The sequence below is a fragment of the Hyperolius riggenbachi genome, chromosome 11 (assembly GCF_040937935.1).
Source record: "Hyperolius riggenbachi isolate aHypRig1 chromosome 11, aHypRig1.pri, whole genome shotgun sequence".
Classification (NCBI taxonomy): domain Eukaryota; kingdom Metazoa; phylum Chordata; class Amphibia; order Anura; family Hyperoliidae; genus Hyperolius; species Hyperolius riggenbachi.
This window is the reverse complement of record NC_090656.1, coordinates 19,624,462-19,643,163: the sequence shown is the minus strand read 5'-3', so window position 1 is coordinate 19,643,163 and position 18,702 is coordinate 19,624,462. Positions and strand designations below refer to the sequence as shown.

At 46.3% G+C, this 18,702-nt stretch overlaps 1 protein-coding gene across 1 annotated transcript in view; it reads right to left on the bottom strand.

The window, feature by feature from the left end:
• The window catches only part of ITFG1 (integrin alpha FG-GAP repeat containing 1), a 383,915-nt gene that overhangs the window by 95,933 nt on the left and 269,280 nt on the right, over positions 1–18,702 (bottom strand). Inside the window, exons 12-13 of the mRNA XM_068261311.1 lie at positions 12,788–12,893; positions 189–232 (exon numbers count right to left, since the gene is read on the bottom strand). Of these exons, the coding sequence (XP_068117412.1) occupies positions 189–232; positions 12,788–12,893 (150 nt within the window). The remainder of the gene's footprint in view (positions 1–188; positions 233–12,787; positions 12,894–18,702) is intronic.

Below are 18,702 nucleotides of genomic sequence, written 5' to 3'. Positions count from 1 at the left end.
GTTAGCATGGTCCCCACGCTTTGTGTCAGTGGAGACTTCCATGTTAGGTGAATTTCCCATGCATCCCTAAGAATGCCATAATGATACACTAGCTGGGGGACATGTGACAGTGCCCGATGGGTGCGGTGGTGTCCCTGGTGGTGAAGTGTATGCTGTGCAATACATCATACAATCTATGATCGACTTACCTTGACGTTATTAGGACAGTCATTTGAGCAAATACCACTGAGCACTGTGGAGAAGGAAAAAATAGGTTAGTCTTATAAAATCCTTTGCTAAGCCTCTCTCCCCATCCAAAAAAAAAAAAATGCAATGACCCCTCTATAGGCCATCCCCCAATGTCTGGCTCTAGAACCCTATTCAGAGTGTGTGTTGGAAGCATAGCTGGCGCTACACTGGGGCACATAGGAGCACTGCAACCCTCTGTAAAAAAAACCTCTCCATCTCATAATCTAAACATGAGTCCAAATAAACTAAGGGTCTTATCTATTAGCCTTAAACACCTCACAATCCTTGCAAGATCCCTTTTAATTAATGTATCTGGATGACACTTACATTTGAAAACAAAATATCTCTACCTCATTCTGTTTGTATGTTATAACATTGTCAGTCAAATCAATGTTTAGAACAGAAGGATCTGAAGGTTAAACACAGTACAAATATATGCCACCCCTGTAATCTCTGCGCCTGATGCAAAGGTTTCACCTTGCTTCCTGAGAGAACCGGCATTGACAGGAAGTGCAGGATGAAAGGCTGCTGTTGTGAGTAGAAGTTTTCCCCATTTCCAGCAGAGCCGGACGTGTGGCGGCATAGTGTGTGCAGTCATGTGTTTAGCTCTGTGGCCTCCTTGCTGCCTGAGGTAACACTGATCAGAGCGGTGTGTGGCGGTATAGTGTGTGCAGTCATGTCTTTAGCTCTGTGGCCTCCTTGCTGCCTGAGGTAACGCTGATCAGAGCGGTGTGTGGCGATATAGTGTGCAGTCATGTGTTTAGCTCTGTGGCATCCTGCTGCCTGAGGTAACGCTGATCAGAGCGGTGTGTGGCGGTATAGTGTGCAGTCATGTGTTTAGCTCTGTGGCATCCTTGCTGCCTGAGGTAACGCTGATCAGAGCGGTGTGTGGCGGTATAGTGTGCAGTCATGTCTTTAGTTCTGTGGCCTCCTTGCTGCCTGAGGTAACGCTGATCAGAGCGGTGTGTGGCGGTATAGTGTGCAGTCATGTGTTTAGCTCTGTGGCCTCCTTGCTGCCTGAGGTAACGCTGATCAGAGCAGTGTGTGGCGGTATAGTGTGTGCAGTCATGTGTTTAGCTCTGTGGCCTCCTGCTGCCTGAGGTAACGCTGATCAGAGCGGTGTGTGGCGGTATAGTGTGCAGTCATGTGTTTAGCTCTGTGGCCTCCTTGCTGCTTGAGGTAACGCTGATCAGAGCGGTGTGTGGCGGTATAGTGTGCAGTCATGTCTTTAGCTCTGTGGCCTCCTTGCTGCCTGAGGTAACACTGATCAGAGCGGTGTGGTGGTATAGTGTGCAGTCATGTGTTTGGCTCTGTGGCCTCCTTGCTGCCTGAGGTAACGCTGATCAGAGCGGTGTGTGGCGGTATAGTGTGCAGTCATGTCTTTAGCTCTGTGGCCTCCTTGCTGCCTGAGGTAACGCTGATCAGAGCGGTGTGTGGCGGTATAGCTGTGTGCAGTTATGTCTTTAGCTCTGTGGCCTCCTTGCTGCCTGAGCTAACGCTGATCAGAGCGGTGCCATATCTCTGGCTTCAGAAGGGCACCACGGCCCGGCCCTCTCCACCATAATGCTAGGCCTCACAGCACAGCAATTACACATAATGTATATTTTTCTTCTCACGGGCATCTCGCTAGTGCGCGTTGCCATGGCGCTGCTTCATTAACCTGCAGTAAAAGGTGTCAGGGATACACGAGGTCGAGGAGCTGCCCGTCTATGGATTTGGCTGTGTAATTTGTATGAAAATGCGTCTGGGGGACGTTGACTTAACACGGGGCTCCGGAGATTGCCGGTAATTTACATTCTCGCACATGTTAAATCCACATGCTCCACTTATAGGGAATAGTGGCATGACCCCGACGCATCCATACTTGTGACATTTACAGGATGACGCCATGTGTAACCCAGTAATTTTCCACCTTGAGGGTGAAACATGCTATAAATAAGTATTGGAGCTGTGCTATTTATCTTTGTATGTGTCAGAGTGGTGCAACTAAATATTTTTAATAAAAAAAATGTTTGGTTTGGGTCCGCTTTAAGGTTATAATGATTCTTTCCATTTAAATCAGCTGTCAGCTCTGCATGTCTAAAACTGATCATGATCACAAACTGCTCTTCTTTTCAAGTCTGTAATCTGCTGCAATTAGAGATGGCCTGAACAGTTCTCTGGCTGACAGTTCACGGCGAATTTCCGCTGTTCGCGGTGGACAGCGAACATTTGGCACATTCGACCCGCCCCCTATACATCATCATGGAACTAAACTTTGACCCCTTACCTCACAGTCAGCAGACACATGGCAGCCAATCAGCTAGCACCCCCTCCTGGGCTCCCCCCACCCCCTATTAAAAAGAAGTTGCGGTGGCCATATTGGATTTATTCTCTGCTGGCTGCTGACTGTTAGTGAGAGCAGGGACAGACTTGCTGCAGATAGGTAGGGAAAGCATTAGCTAGGCCTGTGTTCTTGTCCCTCACTTGCTGTGAAAGCCCCCCAAACAGCCCTTTTGAGGGCTAGAACATCGGTCTCCTGTGGTTTTTTGTGTGTCAGACACTCCACAGCGACACCCAGAGCTGTGTACACACTACTGCTGTTGCCTCATTAAGTTGCAGGCACAGAACCACTCAAGTGCATTATTATTTCACTGTATTCTGGAAGTACTATTGCATTTCTCTGTGTGAGACACTCCACAGCCCACTGACACTCAGAGCTGTGCATGATGTGATGTCTGCCCTTTAGGGATTAAAACCTGATTTTGCGTCAACTCCGTAATTTTTGGCGAGACTTTTGGCATGGATCCCCCTCTGGCATGCCACAGTCCAGATGTTAGACCCCTTGAAACAACTTTTCCATCGTCTTAGTAGGTTTCAAAATTCGCCTGCCCACTGAAGGCTATGGCGGTTCGCGAACATTTGCGGAACTTCGCGTTCGCGAATGGAAAATTTGATGTTAGCAACATCTCTATCTGCAATACAGATGCCCAGGTATTCTCTTTTTTCTACGTGAGAAATTAGCGGCAAAGTGCAGGAACTATTTTTAAGAGGGCGGGCCATATCCTATTACAGAACTCACCAGCTCTAAATGCTGGGGAGTTCTATAAGGGCTGGTTCAGACGGACGTTCAGAGGCGTTGCGTTCGTTGGCGTTGCGGTGGTGATGCGTTCGAGCTTTCAGCAGCGTTCGCGTTGCGTTCGGATGCAGTCGCGTTTTTTCTTCCCCTAGGGGGGCATTACCCGTCGCGGTTAACCGCCCCTGGAAGCTACATGTAGCTTACAGGGACTCCTTGAACGGCAGGGAAAATCGGGACCCGAACGCCGCGTTCGTGCAAACGCGCGTAAAAGCTTGGTACAAACGCTCCCATTCACTTGAATGGGAGCGTTTAACGCCAAGCCCTGAACGCTGGCGGTAAAACGCTGCACAAGCGTCCATCTGAACCAGCCCTAATTAGGCGATGGGTGTATCGCCTAATCCTATTCCCTGGCATCAACCCACTGGGCGGTAAAGAACTTGCTCGGTGCGCCCAGCAAGTTCTTTACACGCTAACCAATAGTTCTTTTTCAGACATGAGTGTTAACGTAGTCCTTGCAAAGAGCAGGTCTAAACCAGCTAACGCACGTTGTCGCTGCTGCAATCCTGGAGGTCTCCTTTAATAAGGAGACCCCCATAGCTCCCCGTGGGGCGTGCCGCACATCAACGAAAGCCTAAACCCCTCCCCCCCCCGCAGTTCACCCCAATTTACCTCCCGCCGCTAGACATCCGCTGCCTCTGGACGCAAGTTTCCCTTTGTGTAATTACTGTGTATGTGGTCACTGTAATAACAGTCTCTCACAGTCTAGCACTGGCAAAGCATTTTTGAAGTTCCTGCGGGGCTCCCCATTGGTCCACTGTCTGGTCCATTTTCATTGGCTCAGACAGTGGTCCAATGGGGAGCCCCGGCGGGAGCTTCAAAGATGCTCTGTATCTAAACAGCATTTGTACCTTTGGCTCCACCCATTACCACGTTCACATTCTGAGGTGAGGCCACGCCCATTTTTTTTACGCAGGACTGTCCAGGTGGGGATGTAAAAGCTGTCTTTGTCCCCAGGAGCTGAAAACCCTAGCTACACCCTCTGATTTTAAGAATATGATGATCTGCTGATCAGAAGCGTCATTAGTTCTACAGAAACAACTGTGTTTTTTCTGCTGATCAGCTGACGCCTCCTTTATGAACAGTACCTGTTAGGGCATTTTACACCTCGGAATAAACACACGGCCTCCGCACATCTCAGGCTGGTTATCTGTCAAACTGCAGCCGGCTTATTAATGCTCGGCTGGCTCTCATTTAAATGCCTAAACATACCGAAAACGTCCTTTCTTCTGGAATCAGCTAGAGGGAATCTGACTTTCTCCGCATCATTTGAGCAGAAATTAGCAAAGAAAGCTCTGAACTGGGAAAGATCTGAACAGAAGAAGGTAGAAGCAAGAAATCAGATACCTGCTACAACCCGCTTCTCTGTGATTATCAAAAAGAGAAGAGAAATGAGAGGAAAGAGAAATCTTAAAGTGATACCGAAAACAAGCGTCAAACCTACGGCAGCTGGACGGCAGAAAAAAGAGCACTAACATAGTAAAAATATTGTCCTCTCCTTCCATATACACGTATTTGTTATGACACGTATTTGTTATGACAGTGATATCCTGATGGTGTGCAAGGACGTGTGCTCCAGGACTGTGCTGGTCAACTAGCTAAAGTTTTTACACAAATATTCAACCTCTCTGTTCTTGGGTGTAGTCCCATCATGCCTTAAATCTACAACCGTTGTGCCAGTTCCAAAAAATCCTAGGATAACCTGTCTTAACGATTACCGACCAGTTGCTCTAACCCCTGTCATCGCCAAGTGCTTTGAACGACTGGTAGCCACACACATCAAGGCCTCCATCCCAGCAAATCTAGATCAACACCAGTTTGCTTACCGAACAAATAGATCGACGGAGGACACCATCTGTGCAGCTCTCCATGCTGCCCTCTCACACCTGGAAAAGCTCAACTCCTATATTAGGATGCTCTTTGTTGACTACAGCTAAGCATTTAACACCATTGTACCTAGCCAGCTGACCAACAAACTCCATGCACTAGGTCTTGCTCCCTCCATATGTACCTGGTTATTGGACTTCCTTACTAATCGCCCTCAAACTGTCAGACTAGGAAATCAGACATCCTCCACCCTTACCCTGAGCACTGGCGTGCCACAGGGCTGTGTATTAAGCCCTCTCCTCTATGCACTTTTCACCCATGACTGCCAGCCTATCCATACCTCAAACATAATTGTTAAGTTTGCAGATGATACGACTGTCATTAGGCTGATATCAGACAATGAGGAAGCTGCATACAGAGAAGAAGTTAGGAACCTGACTGCATGGTGCGACATTAACAACCTGTTATTAAATACAAAGAAGACCAAAGAAATTACTCTGGACTTTAGGACCACCAAAAAGACCACTCACCTACTGCTAATGATCAATGCAGAGGCTGTGGAGAGAGTTTCCAGCTTCAAATTTTTGGGAGTCACCATCACAGAGAACCTGTCCTGGGCTGACAATGCTTTAGTTCTAACTGGCAAAGCACAACAACGCCTCTACTTTCTGAGAAAACTAAGGAGCGCTAACCTCCCACAGAAGCTGCTGGTTAATTTCTACAGATGCACTATAGAAAGCATTCTGACCAATTGCATGACGGCCTGGTACAACAGCTGCACGAAGGCTACTAGAGACGCCCTGCAGCGAGTTGTTAAATTAGCAGAAGCCGTTATTGGCACTGAACTACCATCACTGGAACTTTTGTATAAGACTCGGAGCGTGAGAAGGGCCAAAAACATCATCACGGACAACACTCACCCTGGAAACGCCTTGTTTGAGCTCCTTCCATCAGGAAAACGTTTTAGATCAATCCGCATACAGACTGAAAAACAGCTTTTTCCCATCCGCCATAAACTTGATAAACTCTGAATCCTCTCTGTAATAATTATCACTGTGTACAAATTGTTTAAATATATGTAATACCTGGCATACTTGTATAATTTCTTCTCTTTCTACCTTTGTTACTATCACTATGTTCCCTATATGCACCGTGGGGTTGTCATGAAAAGTAATTTTTCTGTGTTACACAATGACAATAAAGTGCTTGAACCTTGAATCATCAGACGCAAATCAGTCCATGCAGCCAGCAGAGAGCACAGTTAAATGTGAGCTATGAAATACGAGCTTTGCAGCGCTGGGTCCCCGGTTCGTATCCAAGCCAGGGCACTATCTGCATGAAGTTTGTATATTCTCCCCGTATCCACGTGGGTTTCCTCCAAGCAAACTAGTTTCCTCACACATCCCAGAAACATACAGATAAGTTAACTGGCTTCCCTCTAAATTGGCCCTAGACTATGAAACATATACTACACGATACATACATATTACTACGGCAGATATTAGAGTGTGAGCCCCTCTGAAGAGACAGTTAAGTGACAAGATCAGAAATTCTGATCGGAAGAAAAATCGTTCAGTACACCATCAATGAACCAATCTTTGCTTCCTATCTATCACAACCAATCAAGAAAATCCACATTTTGGTTTGACAAAAATCCAATCGGACGACTATTTTTATAATCGTTCATAATCGATTATGCCCATCAACTGAGATTATTTTCAACCAATCCAATCAGAATTTCTGATCGCTCGAACAATTTTTCGCTAGAAATTGGACAGTTAGTGCCCACCTTTAGTGACAGTACAAAAAAGGCACATATCTAGTGTTTAAAAACGAAAACAAAAGAGTTTCTGGAGAAATGTAAACATCCAGAGTTGTCTGAAAACTAAAATGCAATGAACATCTTTAATAGCATTAAAATAACAGAATTACGAGTGTAGAATTTGAAGATATTACAGCAAAAATAATGCAGAGTTTCTCAGCCATGGTCCAAGAGGTATGGCCACTAATGTAAGAACAGGAGCAACAAGACATGTAACACCTGGGCGGTTCCCCCCTTGGAGACGTCTCACCCTAAAGACACTGGGCACTTTACAAGAATAGTCAAACTTCCGGATGTCAACAATTTAACCTCTGAATACTTATCATTCATACAGACATTACTTGACTTATGGCATCGATATCCCGCAGAATCGATCAGCAGTAATGAAGAGAAGACAGGGGACATAGGAGGAGCGTGTCAGTATAAAGGTCAGGCAAAACTACACTGCTAAAGCGCTGCGGCTGCGTATGGACCCCCTGGAAGTGGGTGGAGGCTGGATAGTGTAATGGTTAAGGGCTCTGCCTCTGACATGGGAGACCAGGGTTCGAATCTCGGCTCTGCCTGTTCAGTAAGCCAGCAGCTATTCAGTAGGAGACCTTAGGCAAGTCTCCCTAACACTGCTACTGCCTATAGAGCGCGTCCTAGTGGCTGCAGCTCTGGCGCTTTGAGTCCGCCAGGAGAAAAGCGCGATATAAATGTTCTGTGTTTGTCTGTGTTTGTTTGGAAACCCCGTCAGGAAATGTATTGCTCTTTCTTTTGATACATGTAAAATTACACTACCGTTAGGTTTGCTACTAAAAGTGACATTTACCGCATTCAAAAGTATACTTTTTTCCTTCGAAACTGTAAAATCGATTTTCTCAAAAACTATAAGGTCTTTTAGAAAAATAGTTTTTTTCCTCTTATTTCCAATGATCTCTTTAATATTTCCTGCAAATTTAGGGTTTCTAGCATTTAAGGTGGATTTGCTATTAACCGCTAAAATCGGTGGGTTTTTAAATGTGTATTTTTTTTCTTTTGAAACTTTAAAGAGACTGTGTAACCTCAAAAACATCCCCTGGGGGGTACTCACCTCGGGTGGGGGAAGCCTCCGGATCCTAATGAGGCTTCCCGGTCGGACAGAGGACGGCGTGGGAAGCCTCATTAGGATCCGGAGGCTTCCCCCACCCGAGCTGAGTACCCCTCAGGGGATCTTTTGATGTTACAGATCCTCTTTAAAATCGATTTTCTCAAAAACTATAAGGTATTTTTGAAAAATGTTTTTTCCTCTTGTAGCCACTGGGGGCCCCTACAGGCTCTGGGGCCCTGGGGCAATTGCCTCCTTTGCCTCTATGGTAGCGCCGGCCCTGCTGATCAGATCCGATCACAGGAGGATCTAACTGTTGATCAAGTCTGCTGCTCCATCTGCTAATGCATGGACACCTTCACACAGCCTCTGCAATTAAATATTCCCCTTGAAAATCAATAGGTGAATTTTGATTGGCTTTTGTAGGCTCCACCCACTTTTGGTTATGGGGGTAAAAAGTATCCTATATGTTACTTCAGGTAATGTTTTATGTGTGTGCCACATTTCATTCAAATCCGTTCAGCCATTGCTGCGTGATTAACAAACATCCAAACTTTCCCATTTATATTTGTGAGATTATTGTCACTACAGTTCCTCTTTAAATATCATCCTTCAACTTCACTCTGCAGCTGCTATAATTTTTTTATGGAAAATTGCTTGAACCTATGCAAACAGGTGTAAAAGTTACCCAGAATTCTCCTCTCAGTTTTTGCCTTACAAGAACAGGAAGTAAAACCTTTCTCCGTTCTCACCCTATTCGCTCAGCTGGGGCAACTGCGCCGATGCATACATTCCGCAGGTGGGATCGATCCTACACATCTGTCGAGGTGCTGGCTCTTTGTATATCGGGTCTGGAGGCCCCCCCAGGGCTTGCTGGCACTCTTAGTTCTCCGACGGCCGCAGGTCGAGGGATGTGGGTCATAGACAGCAATCTGCAGGCCTGCTCTCCCGGTGACAGATTGCCCATTCAGGGAAATCCTCCCGTCTGCTTCTGAGACTGAAGTCAAAGCTTTGCAGCAACAGATGACCAATTATCATCTCCCCGGCCCCTTTAATACTCGCTAAACATCTGTTTAGGCGAAGATTCAGCTCCCTGCCAAGACACGCGGCTAGACCAGGCAGCGAGCGTCTGATTAAACCTCCATGCTTCGATAAGACTCCGTCACCGCATATTTCAAAGGAATTTCTGAGTTTTGCCAAAGACGCGTCTGTGTCGGTCTCTGCGGCAAATTAGCGGAGACTTTAAGGAGAAGATAAGGGCTTCCCTTCACTGGGTCCTTTCACAAAGCAAGACAATAGGTGCAAAGGCATTCATTCTAGGACTGCCTCGTTTTTAATTAATCCTGTGTGCATGACTGCAAGCGCAAAGCTGTCAGAGGTAGAGGAGTCGGAAGGAAGGAAGGGAGAGACAGCTTAGATGACAGAGGATGGGGGGATGGAATGAAGAACAAGGCTTGTGGGGAAGAAACCGAAGATGAAAGAAAGTGGAGATGGGGGGTGTTGGTTTGTAGCATTGCAGAGATTTTTAATAGCATTAATGAATGTTATTATACATTAGCCCAAGAGCATGTGATATTTATTAGAAAAAAACAAAGATGATGACCTCCGTATTCCTTTCACTGCTTGTGATCCTTAAAAGTATATGGACGGTTTCCGAAATATTTCTACTGAAGCTTCAGTGCTTCCCTCCCCCACTGCTCCTGATGAAGTTGTCTCAATACCACGAAACACGGAGGGCTTCCTCCTCCTCCCTGATAAGTTCCCAGCATGGTATATCCCAGAATTTGCAGTGTCTCTGTGATGTCTTACGGTTTTTCAATGTGTCCCGTGGTGCATCCCTTGGCTGCTGTTACTCCATCCATCCTCTCCCCTTTCTGCAGAGTTTTGTATACAGTATGTATGTGAGAAAGGGGAGGGGTTTAGAGGTAGCTTTGCCTGAGACAGAAAATGGGTCTAGACCAGGCCTGGGCAAACGTTTCCTTTCAGGCAGGAACTACAAGTCCCAGAATGCATTTGCCTTTATAAGTCATGACTGTGGCTGTCAGACTCCTGCAATGCATTGTGGGACGTGAAGTTACTTAACAGCTGGAGGGCCAAGTTTGCCCAGGCCTGGTCTACACACTCATAGTAACTGATTTTCAATTTCAAGTTGCTGCCATCCTGGCCTGTTGCACTAACTGTCACACTGCAGCATAAGAAAATGATGATGTCACTCAAGCAATCCAGAGTAAGGTGAACATCATTAATTTCCCCATCACACCCATTCACTCCCTCTGTGACAGATTGCCGGCAGACACCGATGAGGAGATTCAGCGAGAAGAGATAGAAGAAGAGTGGTAGAGAGAGAGGTAGAGATAGCTGGAGCTGTAAATGGCATTCGGTGGCGTAGTGGTTAGCGCTCTCGCCTTGCAGCGCTGGGTCCCCGGTTCGAATCACAGCCATGTCAACATGTGCAAGGAGTTTGTATGTTTTCCCAGTGTCTGCGTGGGTTTCCTCTGGTCACTCCGGTTTCCTCCCACATCCCCAAAACATCCAGATAAGCTAATTGGCTTCTCCCCAAATTGGCCCAAGACTAATACGTACACTACATGATACATACATAGACATATGACTATGGTAGGATTAGATTGTGAGCTCCTCTGAGGAACAGTCAGTGACATGACTGTCTTCTGTACAGTGTTGCGGAAGATGTAGCCACTATATAAATAGTAATAATAATAATTTGGAGGGAGAGATCGATAAATAGAGCAAACTTCAATTTCTTCACTTAGCAAAACCATCTCTGGAACACTTTATTCTAGTTATCAACTCAACACCCCTCGTCAGTCTCTCCTCTGTCCCATAAGCAATTACTACAGTAGCACTGCTTGTATCTGTCCTCTAGGTGGTGCTAAGCAATCCAGGGTGAGCTGAACTCTTCCCAGCAATCTCTCTGCATCATCCCCTATTCCTACTTCTCTGACTGATTGCCAGCATAGACTCAGGAGAGAAGAAGAATGGAGAGAGTGTTCTCATTAGGGTCACGCTTACGTGGATTTATCAGCATGCGCAATGCATTACGGGAGGAGGTTTAAAGAGAATGATATGCGGGCTGCCATATTTATTTCCTTTTAAACAAAACCAGTTGTGTGGCTGTCCTGCTGATCTTTCATGCATCAGAAGTGTCTAAATCACACACTTCTAAAGGATACCCGAAGTGAAATGTGACATAATGAGATAGACATGTGTATGTACAGTGCCTAGCACACAAATAACTATGCTGTGTTCCTTTTTTCGTTCTCGGTCTGAAAGAGTTAAATATCAGGTATGTAAGTGGCTGACTCAGTTCTGACTCAGACAGGAAGTGACTACAGTGTGACCCTCACTGATAAGAAATTCCAACTATAAAACCCTTTTACTAGCAGAAAATGGCTTCTGAGAGCAAGAAAGAGGTAAAAAAGGGGAATTTCCTATCAGTGAGGGTCACACTGTAGTCACTTCCTGTCTGAGTCAGGACTGAGTCAGCCACTTACATATCTGATGTTTAACTCTTTCAGGCAGAGAAAGAAAAAAAAGGAACATAGCCTAGTTATTTGTGTGCTGGGCACTGTACATACACATGTCTATCTCATCATGTCACATGTCACTTCGGGTATCCTTTAACAAGCATGCAACTTCAGTCAAACACCAAACTATTCCCGCTCCAGGCCGCAATGGACACAGGGGGTAAGACGTAATTCGGCTGCCAGCTATTGCTGGAGGCTGAATAACGCTATTTTTATCCTTATTCGGGTTCCGTCTCTTTACGCTGCCCAAATTACTGCCTAAGTGCCGCTATAGCTGTAATTCTCAATACGGCCTATGGCTGTGCCTAGTGCGCTCACATTTCCTGCGCCGTGTTTGCCCGACTCATGTCTTTATTTTTCATCCTGGAGTGACACTCTAAAGAGGAACTCCAGGGAAAATAATGTAATTAAAAAGGGCTTCATTTTTACAATAATTATGTATAAATGATTTAGTCAGTGTTTGCTCATTGTAAAATCTTTCCTCTCCCTGATTTACATTCTGACATTTATCACATGGTGACATTTTTACTGGTGGCAGGTGATGTCAGTGGAAGGAGATGCTGCTTGTTTTTTTGGCAGTTGGACCCAGCGGTAAACAGCTGTTATTTCCCACATTGCAACAAGGCTCCCACAGTGTGATGTCAGAACCATGGTCCTGACATCACACTGTGGAAGGGGTTTCACCACAATATCAGCCCCCCCCCCCCCCCCCCCCCGATGATCTGTTTGTGAAAAAGTAAAAAAAAAATCATGGGAAAGGGGGGGGGGGGGGGGGGGGGGGGGTTGGGGATCAGCTACTGATTGGGATGAAGTGCAATTCTTGGTTACGGTTTCTCTTAAATGTCTCCGCACTACAGCTTCTGCTCGCCGTCAGGCGTTGCTTTTCAGAGGATCACGTACAGTGACGCCTGATCGCTGCCTTCCAGTATCTCCCCAGCATTGACTTATGTGGGTGTTTTTCCACGATCAAGCAGCAACAATAAGTGACAAGGTGACACATGCTGTTTAAAACAAGACGACAAACCCCCTTATAAAACATATGTTGCTTCTAAAACTGCTGCCCAAATGATTCTGGTTGGCATAGAAACAACATTTCAGCTGTTTGAGACAACATAATGTTAGATTTTCACATGCAACGAGTAAATGGGGTGGTGGGAAGACACTGGCGTTTGTCCTGAACGTACCGATGACTTTGACGAAGTACGCGTCAGCTTCGAAGTTGTTCTGTAAGACGTAGATGGTTCTGTCCCCGTCACCACCTGAGCCCAGCACTATGATGTCCAGGATCCCCTACAAACAGATAAAAAAAAATTGCCAATGTTAAAGCGGGTCTGAGATGAAAAACTAACTATAACAAGTAACTTGTTATACAGTATATGTCTTATCTAAAGTTTAGATAGTTTACACAGCATATCTAGCTGCAAACAGCTTCAACAGTTTATGATCATTTATTCTTGTGATACAATGAGGGCAGCCATGTTCTGTTTGTCACATTGTCACAGACTGAGGGCTGGAGATGCTATCAGCTTGCCTGTGTGTAAATTCAGTCCCCTCTCCTCCTCCCCTCTGAAATCTCTGGCTAGTAACCTTCTACTCCTCCTCCTGCCCAGACTGAGCTCCCATAAGCCCTTGCTACAGTGCCAAGGTACTGTGAAAAGCTGTGGGAGAGGCTTAGTTTATAGGGAATTAGAGTATTAAAACAAAACAAAAAAAGTATTGGGCGGGAGGAATGCCCTATAAACTATATGAAAGGAACACAATTATGCAATGAGTAAAAGTTTATCTCGGATCCAGCTTAAGGTGATCGCTCCTCAAAAAACGTATAGCCCATCTGTCCCTCCCCCTCTAGGTGTGTTAAGAATAATTGTGCCCCTATACTTTTTTTTGTATACTCAAACTAGAGAAAAGTGTCAGTTATTCTTGTAACCCGTTGACTCATTGAGGAAATAAAGCAGAAAGAAGCAAGGTATGGGCAATTCATCTCTTCCATACATCACGTACAAGGCTTTACTGGCAGAGGAGGAAAAAAAAAAATATTCTTAAACTGTTGGACAGCGATCTAAAAAGCTAAGGTCAATATTGAGCCCTGCTCGTCTTTGCTGGGTACACACGGTGCGTTCCCGCACTCGATGCGCCACTCGATTTCCAAGCATTTTCGAGTGCGTTTCGATGATTGTTAGGTTGATTCTCATGCAAAGTATGCCAAATCGACCTAACGATCCATCGAAACGCGAATCGGACATGTCGGAAATAATCGAGCGCCCGGGAATCGTGTGCAGGAACGTGTGTACCCAGCATTATACTGAAGGTTATCCTACCAATGTTAGCTACGTACTTTCCAAAACTAGAGGGTAAACATAGACCTATAATAGGGGAATCTATAATAGAATCTATAATAGATGTCTCTCTCTCTCGGTCTGTAATTTGGCCTTCAGACAATCAAACATTTTGGTAGAAACTAGTTACCGTCCGGCACCAGCGATCAATGATGGCATTTCATCTCTTTTCAGTTTGGACGTTCACACAGCTTTAGCAGATCGATGTAGACCAGGGAGGCTCGAAGAGGTTAAGGAAATTATTGGCTTCAAGTGGAACTGAAGATAATATTAAAACAAACATTTTCGTTCATCTGGGGCTTCTGCAAGCCCCCAGCCAACCGTCCTGTACTGAGCCGGTCCACCACTATCCTCCAATCCCCGCCGCCAGCTAGTTTTGTTTCTCGTCTTCTAAGTCGAGGGGCCACTGCAACTGCGCAGCCCTGTCAAGTGAATCCCTTTTTCTGTGTTCCCGTCTGCAAAAGCGCTATTGCGGACTGTAATGGGAAGGAGGATATGCGTGGTCAGAGCCGCGCAGGCGCTGTGGCCTGTTAGCGAATCCGAAAGTAGCTGGTGGCGGGAGAACAGAGGATCGCGGAGGACCGGCGCAGGACAGGACGGGGCTTGCAGAAGCCCCGGTTAAGTGAAACTGTTTTAATATGATCTTCAATTCCGCTTTAAGTCAGAACTACAAAAGCCTCGATTCATAAAGCAATACCGCATTTGGTAATGCTAAAAACAGCTGACTTTACTGAGCACTTAGGAAAATGTCACTTTATAAAGGCCGTTACCGCATGAAAAACTGAAGTTACCGAGCAGTGAGGTAAATTACCGACTTGTGCAGTAAATACCTCAACAAATTTCAGGAAATGTCAGTAAATGTCAATTAAAAAAGAATAGATCATGACGTAAAAGCCTGACATTTTACAGACACCTCTGATGTGGTGAAATGATAGCGGAGACTGTACGATCCTGCGGGAAGCCAGCGTGACTAAGACAAGCAGAGACAATTACCTATGACTGACAGGAGCAGAAGCCAATAGAAACAGCTCCTGTCTCCTGCAAGTCGGGATGATGCATTTTGATAGGACCTGAAGCCTTCTCCGGCAGGTCTAACTTTTCTACCCCCGGGCAGTGAGCAGAGAGAACGGAACAAAAGAGGTTTCTCTGCCTCCCTCTGGCAGTTTGTCGGACTGACCCGCCGCTACCGCCATTCACTCCGATGTCCCGTCGCTGTAGCCCACTCGCTCTACTATCCCTTTGACAGCAGAGCTCCCTGAGCTGATCAGGAGCCGATTTCATTGGCTACTGACCCTGTCATCAATGTGATTGTCTCACAGTGATCACGGGGTCAGGAGCCAATAAAATCGTCTCCTGACGAGCTCAAGGAGCTATGTCGTCATACCGACGGGGATGTAGAAGTAGGCAGGAATGAAATTTACGCCCTGGCAGAGATAACAGATGCAAAACGGAGCAGATTTTAATCAGCGTCGTCTGGAAGTGGTTAAAGGGATACTGTAGGGGGGTCAGGGGAAAATGAGTTGAACTTACCCGGGGCTTCTAACGGTCCCCCGCAGACATCCTGTGCCCGCGCAGCCACTCACCGATGCTCCGGCCCCGTCACCGGTTCACTTCTGGAATTTCAGACTTTAAAGTCTGAAAACCACTGCGCCTGCGTTGCTGTGTCCTCAATCCCGCTGATGTCACCAAGAGCGCACAGCGCAGGCCCAGTATGGTCTGTGTCTGCGCAGTACACTCCTGGTGACACCAGCGGGAGTGAGGACATGGCAACGCAGGCGCAGTGGTTTTCTGACTTTAAAGTCTGAAACTCCAGAAGTGAACTGGAGGCGGGGCCGGAGCATCGGTGAGTGGCTGCGCCAACACAGGATGTCTGCGGGGGACCATTAGAAGCCCCGGGTAAGTTCAACTCATTTTCCCCCGACCCCCCTACAGTATCCCTTTAAATGAGGGTATTACCTCATAGACTCTTACACTACCCTCAGAAACTAACTGGCTAACAGGGAAGTTTTCATCCTGGTCATAATAAACTAGAAACGGACACATAGGGACAGACAACTCCAAAGCATTCACAGTCTAGACAGACAATTCTGCTTCACTACAAATGATTATAAAAGGTACAAAAAAAACCCAACAACAACTGTGTGCTGAAACTGCTGATAGTTCATGTTCACTGCTTGAATGTCAGAGAAATAATTGTGTCACTCATAGAAGAGAAATCATTTGAGGCCAAAACCGCTCTGCCTGACTCGACTATCCATCCAGTTCATTTCAAAGATGCTCTGTCCACAGATAATATATAACCTAATTTACAGACACTCAGTGTTCCTCTTTAGATATAAATCATGAGGAAAAGCCTTGACAACCATGAGGGGGCGTGGCAATGTCAGAGGTTTTGCCTGACTGAATCAAACCCGTCAGCCGTAAGATCCCGTACGTGTACCTAGCGTGTGGCAGTTTTGTGATTTTCTCCAGGTTTATCTGTCCAATGCCCCCAACACAGCTTCCAATCGAATTTGGATAGTTCACTGATTGAAAGGGTCATCAGATAAGCTGGGAAACCTCCACTCCTCCTGGGTGGGGGAGAAGTGGCGGGAGGGTCACATGTAGCCAGTGATGGGCTCACGAGTAGTCACAAGTCCCTAAGGACTAATTCGTTGTCCTCCCTGCACTCCAAACAGCTTGCTCGCGTCCTATTGGACATAGTTACATAGTTATTTGGGTTGAAAAAAAGAGATATGTCCATCGAGTTCAACCAGAGAACAAAGTTCAACACCAGCCTGCTCCCTCACATATCCCTGTTGATCCAGAGGAAGGCGAAAAACCCTTACAAGGCATGGTCCAATTAGCCCCTAAAGGGAAAAATTCCTTCCCGACACCAGATGGCAATCAGATAAAATCCCTGGATCAACATCATTAGGCATTACCTAGTAATTGTAGCCATGGATGTCTTTCAACGCAAGGAAAGCATCTAAGCCCCCTTTAAATGCAGGTATAGAATTTGCCACAACTACTTCCTGTGGCAATGCATTCCACATCTTAATCACTCTTACTGTAAAGAACCCTTTCCTAAATAAACAGCTAAAACGTTTTTCCTCCATGCGCAGATCATGTCCTCTAGTCCTTTGAGAAGGCCTAGGGACAAAAGCTCATCCGCCAAGCTTTTATATTGCCCTCTGATGTATTTATACATGTTACTTAGATCCCCTCTAAGGCGTCTTTTCTCTAGGCTAAATAAACACAGTTTATCTAACCTTTCTTGATAAGTGAGACCTTCCATCCCACGTATCAATTTTGTTGCTCGTCCCTGCACCTGCTCTAAGACTGCAATATCTTTCCTGTATTGTGGTGCCCAGAACTGAATTCCATATTCCAGACGTGGCCTTACTAGAGAGTTAAACAGGGGCAATATTATGCTAGCATCTCGAGTTTTTATTTCCCTTTCAATGCATCCCAAATTTTTATTAGCTTTAGCTGCAGCTGTTTGGCATTAAGTACGATTATTTAACTTGTTGATAAGTACTCCTAAGTCCTTCTCCAAGTTTGATGTCCACAACTGTATTCCATTTATTTTGTATGGTGCTAGACCATTGGTACGACCAAAACGCGTTGCAAGCCTCACCACCGCGCTCTTCCTCCTTCTGGCTTGAAGGAGGAAGTGCGCGTAGTGAGGCTTGCAACGCCTCCAATAGGACATGTGCACGCACTTATGGGTAACTAAGCCCTTGTCATCCAGCCGCAAAGCAGAGGCAATTAAGCCTCATTGGAATCATGAATTTGAGTCCTCAGGGACTCGTGACTACATCACTGCATGTAGCGCAGCCACGGAAACTATCCTCAACTGATTGATTTCCGGCTCATCTCTCCAATGGAGGCTCTTAACCCATTAGCAGCCTCAAGCAAAATGTTTTGTTTGAAAGCTGCTGGTGCAGTGTGAGCCTCTGTCAGCATATCTCTGCCTAGTGCAGCCAAACGTTACCCGTTCTGGACGGCTTCTCCTCCACCCAGGGCCAGATATAGTAACAATGGGGCCCCTGGGCAAAATTAACCCAGGGCCCCCAACCAAAAAGCCGCAGTAGAGGCCCTTTGTTGCAGCCAAATTTCTCCCCAGGGCCCCTGAGCCGGACCAGGTGAGATGCTATTCTGCTGAAGACTCTTCGGGGACCCACAGGGAACAACAATGAAGTTGGAGGGGGACACCTTGGGGGCCTCTACAAGCCCTGGGGCAATTGCCCCCTTTCCCTCTATGGTAGCACCGGCCCTGCCTCCACCGATGGCTCTGAACTTCCGACAGGTCTTCTGGGTCCCGATAACATCTGATCACGTGATATGACGTGACCAAGATGCAGGGGTCTGTCAGCGTTACAGCGCCACCCGGTGATGAGAGAGTCTTAGAAGTGATTAGTAACAAATGAGGAGGAATTAGACAAATACATACAAGGTGCATTTCTCTGTTTTCCTTCAGGTCCACTTACATTTGTGTTACCAAGTAGGCAAAATAACCTGCAAGTGCTCTGAGTGTGCTAGGGCCCAAACCAGTGCACTATGGGCTAGACGGGCTGTCATCTGGATTGGCTGATTCCTGCTTTGGCCGCTTGCGTTCCAAGTGTGGTTACGCTTCTTAGCGGCCGACTTCCTGCATTGCACAGCACAGCGAAGTCACTTCCGGGGTGATGAGCGGCAGCTCCTATGCACACACCCTCTTTCTTTACTTGTGTTTAAAGTGAATCAGAGACAAAGCACCTTCCTGTATGTTACCATATATA